The sequence below is a fragment of the Sinocyclocheilus rhinocerous genome, unplaced genomic scaffold (genome assembly GCF_001515625.1).
Source record: "Sinocyclocheilus rhinocerous isolate Xijiao unplaced genomic scaffold, SAMN03320098_v1.1 scaffold2015, whole genome shotgun sequence".
Classification (NCBI taxonomy): domain Eukaryota; kingdom Metazoa; phylum Chordata; class Actinopteri; order Cypriniformes; family Cyprinidae; genus Sinocyclocheilus; species Sinocyclocheilus rhinocerous.
Genome location: NW_015656015.1, coordinates 40,613 through 51,851, shown reverse-complemented (window position 1 = coordinate 51,851; position 11,239 = coordinate 40,613). Strand labels below are relative to the sequence as shown.

General features: G+C 38.1%; 1 protein-coding gene across 1 annotated transcript in view; it reads right to left on the bottom strand.

Annotated features, from left to right (window-relative positions):
* Window positions 1-8,820: 8,820 nt before the first annotated feature.
* Window positions 8,821-11,239, bottom strand: part of LOC107719198 (C-1-tetrahydrofolate synthase, cytoplasmic-like) — a 42,609-nt gene continuing 40,190 nt past the window's right edge. Inside the window, 3 exon segments of the mRNA XM_016526571.1 lie at window positions 8,821-9,248; window positions 9,343-9,448; window positions 9,716-9,868. Of these exon segments, the coding sequence (XP_016382057.1) occupies window positions 9,359-9,448; window positions 9,716-9,868 (243 nt within the window). The 3' untranslated portion in view covers window positions 8,821-9,248; window positions 9,343-9,358.

Sequence of the window (11,239 nt, the reverse complement as noted above, 5' to 3'; positions counted from 1 at the left end):
CTCTAATAAAAATATACTATACTACCCACTACCTGAACAAGCTTTTCAAAGTATTTATACAGGCAATACAGGCAGATGATTTTGATCAAGGTTTTAAGATAACTCTCCAGGAAAGTGCATCTCAATTGCCCAGCATGCCCAGCACAGAGTTTCCACAATTTATGATCATCAACATTTCAATAACTGCACAAGACAGAAAAACTGCTCAAGGCATGTGGTAAACAGCAGCAACGTAAAACTACAGCATCAGGAAAGAAGGAATCCGTTTATCTGTCTCCACTGTTTTTAAAAAACAAGAGTTTTTAAACTCACTCTTAAATACACTAATATTAGGCTACTTTTCCCATAGCCCATTATAGATAAACTAACATGGTCTATAAAGGTGCAAAATGCATTTACTTATATTTGAGAATCGTGATATTTTATGATATAGTTAACAAGTTTGGGAAAATTTCGAATAAAAAAGGAACAAAATTTCAACCGAGGGAGGCCTTTAATCGGTCTGTGCCCAGGGCACCGCTGTGTCATAATCCATCCCTGATCCCCTATAACAAAAATATTATTTATCTCTTCATTGTGTTTGGGCCCCCCCTGGACGAGCAAGCATAGGCACGTGCCTAGAATGCCTATGCGTAAATCCGGCCCTGCCTGCTCATGTTGGACTGGAAGGAAATGAGGAGGTAGACAAGATAGTGAAACAGGCTCTTAAACAAATATTTACATACATATACCCTTGAGTAAATCAGAAATTAAAGGTTTAATTAAAGTAGCTGTCAGAAAGATATGGCAAGAGAGATGGGATAAAGGTAACAAAGGGCGACATTTGTATAATATATATAAACAAGTAGGCCATGTAAGAACTGCTTATGGTAATAGAAGGGATTATACAGTTATATCTCGATTGAGAATTGGACACTCTTAATAAATCACTCCAGATGATAGGAAGACATTAATCTGGTCAATGTAATCATTGTGGACTTCCAGAAATTGTAGAGCATGTGCTGATTAACTGTAGGGCATATGAAAGGGAAAGAATACAGTTAAAAGAGGAATTAAAATCTGCTGGCATTAATTCTACGGCATTACAGAATGTGTTAAACAGTTGTCATAAAGGTTATAAAGCTCTTATTAATTTTCTGAAAAGAACAAATGTATATAATAAAATATAGGTAGAAGGAATTTTTTATATATATTTTTAAAGGGGTCATATGATGCGATTTCAAGTTTTCCTTTCTCTTTGGAGTGTTACAAGCTGATTGTGCATAGATAAGATCCCTGAAGTTGCAAAGACTAAAGTCTCAAAACCAAAGAGATATTCTTTATCAAAGTTAAGACTCTGCCACGCCCCCCTAAAACGGCTCGTTCTAACACGCCCCCACATATCTACCTCACTATGTGGAAATATTTGCATAATGCGGCCCAAATGTGCACGCAAAGAAAGAAGGCGTGGTTTCAGTAACCGCAGTTAGTGTTGAAGCAGCATGTCAGGGAGACGCTGTGTGTTTCTAGGCGAAAGCAAAAGCACTTTATTTGGCCTTCCAGAAATAGATGCATTTAGGAATCTTTGAGATCACTTACAACGGAACAGCAATGCATTTTATGGACGACCGTTTCATGGACCTTGGAGAGGAGGTAATTCTGACTTTGCTATGACAATCTGGCGCTTCTGAATCAGCTACTGTTTTGTTATTAGTTTAAGTATTTGCTATTGACTGTTCAAATGCGGAGTTTTGCACATCGTGTGTATGTGTGAGAGAGCGAGCGAGAGAGAGAGCGAGAGAGCGAGAGCACGAGAGAGCGAGAGAGAGAGAGAGAGATCACAGTGGAGTCAGCTGTCTTAACCGTGGCTTGTGTACTGCAAACACGTACCAGCTTCATCACTGTGTCTGTCCCGCGACTCTGTTCCCCTTTCGGGCTCTGTCTTTACATTTATTTTGAAAGATGAAGCTCGCGATTATGGTAAGGGGCGTTACATTTCCGATGAGTGCTTGCGGTGTTCGGCCAATCATAATGCACTGGGTCAGCTGGCCAATCAGAGCAGACTGCGCTTGTCGGAAGGAGGGACTTTGTAGAAAGCGAAGCGTTTGAGAGAGGCGGGGCATATAGGACCTACAATAATGTACAGTATTTGAAAAATAATGTGTTTTTTGAACATTAAAGCATGTCAACATATTCTGTTACACCAAATACACCAAATAATGATCTTTAAAAAAGCATCATATGCCCCCTTTAATTAGCATTTCCCTTGATATCATCGCCTCACACTCCATCCCAGTAGGTGGCGGAATATGCACCAAAAGCTGGTTTGCCAACCGCCATAAAACATCAGAAGAAGAAGAAGAAGATCAGCACTCATTAGCTGCATCTGAAAACTTAGGCAGCTGACTTGCTGCCTCGCTGCCATATTAGTCAATGACTTTGCAGGCAACGTTTTTGCACGAAGGTACCTCATGAAACTGAGTTCGGACAGGCTTCTGAGGCAGCGTAACGGTTTAATGATCTACAACAAAATAGAACGAGTTATGGTGATAACTAAACGAATATTTAATTACTATAATACTGATTTCTCACTAGAAATAACATCAAAAGTGCAAAAAGTTAGTCAGAAATATACATTTACACACAAACTGACCACCAAACGCAACTTTCAGACGCCATCTTTATTTTTTAGCCCAACCGTCATGGAATGGAACACGCACAAGATTGTGGGATAACAAAGGCAGCGAAGGATACATCACCTGCGTTCCATTCGGAAGGGCTCATCCCTATGCCCTAATCCCTTCAAAGGGTTTACCCTCCGGTGTGAGAGCTTCAAAGGGTTGAAGGGTGTAGGGGACCAAACAACTGTTTCTTGAAGTGCCCTTCTGCGTCATCATCACGTGCCCACACGGAGGCGCCTTCATCATGCAAAGAATCTGCGCAAAGGATCATGGGAGCCCAAAGTGTCCATTAGTTTTACCCTTCGAAATCCTTCATTCCGAAGGGCCCTTTGAAGTGGCCAGTTTTGAGCACTTTGGTTTGGAACAACTCTTCAATATGGCGGCCATGATTGTTTTCACTCCGAAGTGCCCTTCGGAGGGCGATATATCCCGTTTGGAACGCACCGTTAATCTCTCAAAATTCGATCAGAAGAAGGTACCGCCAGAGACAGGAAGTAAAGCAGAATTTGGATTCGGATGTGCCTTGATGCCTTCCTGCCTTGGAATGCTGCCTCCGAAGGCAGCATTTTAGAGCTTTCGGACGCAGCAATTGTTGGTACCTGTGTCTCATTAGCATTGTAAACTCACCCTATATAAGCCCGGTTCTTACTGTCATTCATTGCAAAGTCTTGTATGTGTTCACTACTGCATTTCTAATCCTTTTATCCTAGTTCTTGACGTCTGTCTGTTTATCTGGATTACTCTGTTTGCCCTGAACTCTGTCTTTGTTTGCATTGCCTGTGTTATGACCTTTGCCTATTTTTGGTAGTGATGGGAGAAACAAACCTTTTCGAAGCTTCGAATCAATCGAACCAATTGCTTTGCAAAATGATTCACTGTTTTGAAGCGCTTGAAACACCACACGCTGGTGACGCCTGCTGGTCAAAACTGTGTAAATGCAACAAAAACATTTTACAAATAACATTTTACAAACCCATTGCAAATGTTTTATTGCAATCGAACCAATTGCTTTGCAAAATGATTCACTGTTTTGAAGCGCTTGAAACACCACACGCTGGTGACGCCTGCTGGTCAAAACTGTGTAAATGCAACAAAAACATTTTACAAATAACATTTTACAAACCCATTGCAAATGTTTTATTGAAAGTATAATACATTAAATAATAAAATACCATTAAATGTGAAGTGCCTGTATTACATGTGTTTTTTAAAATAATTGCTTGTTTTGTTTGTTTTATGGAGAGCTAGTCTAAACAGGAAAATAAGGGATTATTATCTACTACTCGTCCTTTTAATTACAAATTGATCAAACTGACGCTGGTTCAATGGTTCGCCACTGAGGGGCGATCTCAATGAACTGGCATGATTCACGGGTTCAGAGATCATAACCACCAGAGGGCACTCCATCCCATACCTCTGTCACTCAGTCTTGGACTTCATTTCCCATAATCCTTTGCCCAGACTCATCAGCTAGAGGTTTCAGACAATATTCTTCATTATTTTATATTGTTTAAAGATGAAAAATAAAGTAAATGCTTTAATTGTAAATTGGTCATGTAGATGAGAGGCCCTAATGACCTTTGTGACCTAAGCTGTCATAGTAAGTAAGAAGAGTAAATGTATGTTTTAACGTGTTGGGTGCTTTTCTCAAACCAAGGAGAGAGCACATGTAATTCTATACTATTCAAGTTTCACATGGGGAAGTCCTTCAAATCATTCAATGTTTCGAAGAATAATATTAATTAACAACTTAATAAACCACTCAAAAGGATCACTGCATGAAAAGGGGTGTATACGAACCAGTAAACTCCTATACACACTGCAGATTTTCGGACAAATCCGGGAGTATTACTGACCAGACACAGGAAATACCATGGTTCCTTATACTGCCGAATATGTACCAATTAGGATGTATGTTACTGAGGTATTCTACTGTGCAACAGCCATTTGTTGCCATGGCAAGTAATCCCCTCAGAACATTTTTTTCAGGGGACATTCACACCTTTGTGCCACTGTGTGACCTTTTGGTCATTCATGTTAAATTGGATTGGTTGATTTGAAACTAAACCCACCCCTAAACCAGACAGCTATTGGGCCACTGAGCACCTCAAAAGTCATTTCATTGGTAAACTTGTAAACTTCCCAGAACTGTGCAAGCTTACAAATGTTTCAGTCTGTAGCTGTTGCTGTCTTCAAGAAGTGTGACTTGAGATCAGGTCAAACACAAAAGTCTTTGTAGAAGGGGGTGGAGAGTGTGTGTGTGTGTGGTAGGAGGGGATCATTTATGAAGAGTTAGATATATGGGAGACCAGGGCTATTTGACACACTTTTTACATAACATATTCATCAGGGGAGATATCTTATGAACGTATTGTTTGTCTATATGTAGTTTATAATTATAATTATATATATATACTCTTTGCTAATTTTGACTAAACATAACTATTGAACAGTTCCACTGTTGCCCAGGGAAAGATATACATCATACCTCATAACACACACTGATTTTTTGGGGGGCATTAATCACTATTGGTAGAGATACAGCTAGAGAAACCACTTCTCCCGATACACCAGTAAAGGACAAGGTCTTAATTTCTGTGAAATAATATGGAAAGAAGAATGAAACTGAGGAGAAAGAATGCCTTTAAATTATAAAACATACATAGATATGTTCAAAAAATAATAAGGCTATCTATATTTGAGTTCAATAATATTTAGACTATTTTGAGAAACTTCCCTGGCTCACCCCCTCCCTCCACCTGAGAACACAGTAAGCACCTTAACTGCTGGTCATTAACATATGAAAGGTCTGACAGCCACCAGTTCCCACAACCAGCAGTTTCAGTTGTATATGTCCATGAAACTTCATGGATTCCTGTATATGTCGGTGTACACCAGAGTATGTGGGTATTTCTGGAAATTTACTGTGTAACTTGGCTCAGGTAATTTCCACATACATCCGGCAAATCTGAAATTACACGGCAGTTTACCATGGCCAGATATTACCAGATTTGACCTTTTTCATGCAGTGGATATTTATATTGAGGTGGCAGTGAATTCCAGAATCCACCCCTTCACTAGAAATATCCCCAATCCCCATTTCCTCAATTATGTTCCTAGGCCTTTTATCATGATGGACTTTTTGCTTTTGTTGTTCATGATTTTGGTCATATAACATTTCAGCTGGAGAGAGTCCTGTGGTGGTTTGAGGAGTAATCCTGTAACTGAACGATTCCTGTCTGCCTCACTGCTGAGTGGTTTGCAATTGTAGCTCTGTCTAGCTTTGTTTTGAATCTGTCTTACTATCATGTTTCACTGTTTAAATTGCTAAATATTAATTGCTAAATATTGTCATCACATATCTGAGACTAGCGGATATTGTCTACCAAATTATTTTGACGTTGCTAGCTTTTTAGTATTGATGTTTGCCTACAAAACAACCACTGGCTCTGCACCTCTTTACCTACATTCATTACTTCAGACTTATGTTCCCTCCAGGAGCTCTGTAATGGCGCTTTTCCACTGCGTTGTACGACTCGGCTCGGTACGGCTCAGTACGGCACGGCATGGAAGGAGGGAACAGGATGGCGGGCTAAGCACGTGTAAATTTCTCCGCTCTCCAGCAAATCTTGAGTTTTATGTTAGCAAGGTGGTACTAAAAAAAAAGTACCAGGTACCAGGTACTGTACCCAGTGGAAAACCCCCCAAAAGTGAACCGTACGAGCCGTACCGAGCCATACCGTGCCGTACCATGCAGTGGAAAAGCGCCATAAGTGAACGGTGCATTATAGTGCCATCCCAAAGAGGCACAAAATCACTTTCACCTTAACTGTTCCCTCCTGGTAGAATGACCTGCCCAACTCAATCTGAGCATCGGAGTTCTTAGCCAGCTTCAAGAAACGGCTAAAAACACATCTCTTCCTTCTACACGTGATCCTCTAACACTTGCACTCTCTATTCTATTTCTATTTTAACTACTTGTTTTCTTTTTATTTAAGAAAGACCATCTAACACTAGCATTCTCTATTCTTTTTATCTTCCACCTACTTGTTTTCTTTTTATATATAAAAAAAACCTTTAAACACTAGCATTCTCTCCATGCTAGGATTTTAAAATTTTTCTTGAACCATCTCTTTTGATCTTGAATTGAATTTTAACACACTGCACAATTTCACTGAGCTCTGGATCGAAGTGTTCTTTCAACAATTCCACACAACAGGGCACAATAAATTCCTTACTAGACTGTACAGAGCTTAGTAAAATATCTTCTCTTCTTCTTTGATCTCATTTGCCTAAAAGAAATGTTGCTCAAAAAGATTTCACATTATTCGTCCCAAGACTGGGATTGACTATCAAATGGTGTGACTGTTTCTCCCATGCTTGCCATCCTCTTTCCAAGGCTCCAACTTGTATGGAATTAGATTCTCTACCTCGAAAACTTATTTCACCAGTCAAACATTCTCTTCATTGCTTTTATCCTAGTCACCAACATGTAATAAATTGAGAGAGACATGTTTTAATATTAAAGTTGCCATATGATGCTATTTCAATTTTTCCTTTCTCTTTGGAGTGTTACAAGCTCATGGTGCATAAAGAAGATCTGTAAAGTTGCAAAGACTAAAGTCCCAAATCCAACGAGATATTCTCAGTGGTTAAGTTGTATTTACAACACTGTTCCAGAACAGTTTAACCCAAATATTCAGATGTGTCTAGCGCATTTTATGGAGGACTGTTTCCTGATTCTGGTAGAGTAGACTACAATGCCGGCTTGTTCTGACTCACAGACTGTAAGTAAGTTTTTTATATTTAAAGAGTTTTTATGTTTTATTTTTTTTATATTTAAAGCGAGTTTTTTGGGTAGTGTAGAGTAGGGCTTGTTGTTTGTCATTTCTTCGATCACAAATGCAGACATGGTTTTGTTTAGGCGGCGCGATACGCAACGCAACGCGTAAAAACACAGTATAAGTCATTATAATCAGTAATTATGTCCCCACTGGATGCAACAAATGCCTTGTTTGTAATGGGTTTTATTGGTTTTATCTCGTCGCTCCGGCCAGATAGGGCATTACAATATGGTAAGGGGCGTAACATTTCCGTCACACGCTTGAGGTATTCGGCCAATCACAACACACTGGATAGCTGGCCAATCAGAGCACACCTCGCTTTTCAGACCGATGAGCTTTGTAAAAATTGACGCGTTTCAGAAAGGCGGGGCATAGAGGAGAATCAATAATGTACAGTATGTGGAAAATAATGTGTTTTTTGAACCTTAAACCGCATAAACACATTTCATTACACCAAATACACAAAATAATGTTCTTTTTAGCAACATTATATGACCCCTTTAAGGATAAATAAGTTCAGCAGCAAGCAGTACGATTAACAGAGTAACAGGTGAACTTAACATTCACACCAAACAGGTTCTTCTTTGCTGCTTTGAAAGTTGGACTGCCCGCTATACATATCATAAATGTTCACATACCACAGTTCACTTTTAAATGTCACTCTACAAAAGTGCATGTGTCATTTTGTGAAACATTTAAGTGAGACACAAAAGGAGTTTTTGTAACAAACTTTACTGAAGAGAATACTAAACTGAGGGTGCATGTGTGTTCCCGTCTTCTATTAGTAAGATGCATCATTTGTGGTGTTTCATGTAAAAACCACTAAACATAAGATAACAGACACTCCTCATTTCACTTGTTTTGCTGTTACCATGGCAAAGTAATAAATAAAGAGCATTTAAAATATCAAAAATTGACTATGCTGTAGTTTTAAACTGAGCATGTTAAAATTAAACTTATTAAATCTCAAATGCATCTTAGCTCTTAATTTAGGTAACTAGAAGTACTAAAGTGAAAAAAAACAAAACACAAATGAAATCTCTTCCTTGAACATTTCTCCTAGATAGTAGTGAGACTATAGAAAGTAACTGGAGACTTTTTGTAAATTTATCCGAATAATACCCAAATTTGGGTTTTTAATACCCAAATCAGAAACTGGCATTACAGACACAGATTAAGTAGACTGTATCTGAGGCTCAGTTACAATTTATTAAGTAAATACACAAGGTAAATGCATTCAAACAGAATCAAAAATATGTATATGACAATTGTTTAGTGTAGAGTTACCAGTCAATGGCAAGTTTTATTTACATTTACTCACCAAAGTCAGTTTTTACTCTTATTTGGCACTTGACAAATGAAGAAAAAAAAATTAGATAGAAACCCTATAGATTGAAAACATTTATTATGAGATAATGACAATCTACAAAATTAGTTTAGAAATGACAATTAATAAAATTTAAAAAAAAAAAAGCACTTAACCACTTACAAAAATATTTGGACCAGATCATGCCACGGACAATTTAATTTATTTGCTCAGTGTATTAGTGTAGTGTAGTGTAGTCTGATAAAAATATTTATTAGAAATTTTCATTAGGAAAATAGACAAATGTTATAGATCAGAATATATCAAAAGTTATGACAACACATCTGTTCTGTCAAATAACAACCTCCGATCTGAGAGGAAGAATGAGCTCTTTAATCCAGTTGAAGGAATCCTATGTGGACTGCCACAAACTGTAATCTTAAACAAGAAAATAATTAATTACAGCTGTATTAAAATATGTACCATTTTACAGGCACAATGCATTACATTTAAATAACAGATTATTACATACCCCAATAACACTTCATTTAAAAAAGTCCAAGAACCTCTCCACTCTCAGTGTCAAGATCAATGTCATAGAAACATGGACGAGTAGGAAGGCCAGGAATAGTCGGCATCTACAATAAAATAAAATACAAATAAACCTAAATAAACAATAATAATAAAAGTAAGAACATTTATTTTACATGGTACCAATCACAATTACTACTGTTTTAACATAATTACTGATTTTTTTCTTGAATGAATGAATGAATGAAAGTTATTTAAACAATCAAGAAAATTCTTTTTTTATTTTTTATTTTAATTTTAATTTTAATAAACCAAATAGCAGTATACTTACTGTTTAAAACTGTGAATGTGAATGTTCATATTACGCTACTTACTGTGCCAACCAGTGGGTAGAGAAAGCCTACCCCTACACTTGCACGAATGTCACGAATTGGAAGAACAAATCCAGTGGGGACACCTTTCTTTTCAGCATCATGTGACAGAGACAGATGAGTTTTTGCCATACATATGGGTAGACCTGCAAAACCCTTGAGGGAGACAAAAAAGCTTTATGGCAACCTTACGTTTAAGGATTTGTAATGAGACACAAATATTCCAGGTTCAGACTTCCCACACCCCCCAGTCCTACTTCCACTATCCAACCCTGTTTTATCAGCCATGATAGTGGTTTCTGTGCTGATTACTTGTGGTCCGCATTCCCCCCAAATAAGGCTTCCATTAATAAAATGGGGTATAATGGTTCCTTTTCACATTTGCGGGGTTCTCAGAAGGGGAAATCATCCTAGTTGAGTAAACTTCAACAGTGGTAAATGGAAACCACAACAAATAACATTTGATAAAATCCATGGTAATTTTTCTATGACTTTGCAAAAGAGGTAAAAAATATTTAGAGATTCACTCTACAGTCATGGCCAAAAGTTTTGTCATTGACAAATTTTGTGTTTTGCAAAGTTTGCTGCTTCAGTATTTGTAGATTATTTTTCCACGTTTCTATGGTATACTGAAAAACAATGATAAGCATATCATAAGTTTTAAAGGCGTTTATTGGCAAAAAAATATAACGAGTCAATATTTACAGTGTTGACCCTTGTTCTTCATAACCTCTGCAATTCGCTCTGGCATGCTGGATATTAGCTTCTGGGCCAAATCCTGACTGATGGCGATCCATTCTTGCCTTATTAGTTCTCGGAGTTGATCACAAGTTGTGGGCTTCTGCTTGTCCACTCGCCTTTTGAGGACTGACCACAGGTTCTCTATGGGATTGAGATCCGGGAGTGTTGCCTGGCCAGGGATCCAAAATTTCAGAGTAATGATCTTCGAGCCACTTCTTTATCACTATTGCTTTGTGACATGGTGCTCCATCATGCTGGAAAATGCATGGATCATCACCAAATTGCTCATGGATCGTTGGAAGAAGTCGATCCTGCAGGACATTTTGATACCATCCTTAATTCATGGCAGAATTTTGAAAGAGCCCACTCCCTTGGTTCAAAAGCAACCCCACACATGGGATGGTCTCAGGATGCTGCACTGTTGGCACTGTTGGAGAAAATAACTTTGCACCAGTCTTCTGATGTCCTATCCTTGTACTTCCTGTAGAATTTCAGTCTGTACTTTCCTTGCATGTGAGGCCATTTTGATGCAAAGCGATGATGGCTGCACGTGTTTATTTGGAGGAAACCATTGCTAACAAGAACACGATGATTGGAAGCGCTTCTTCCCTCCTTTTATAGCATTCAGTCTGCTCTTACTATCTAATTAATATAATAGTGATTTTACCTGACTAGTACTCATTCACACTTTCACATGTGCTGCTGGTATGATTAGTCAATTAATGTTAGCTGGTCATTTTGTGTCAGGATCAAAAAACAGTGAAATTAGTTTTTTTGTGAAAAGTT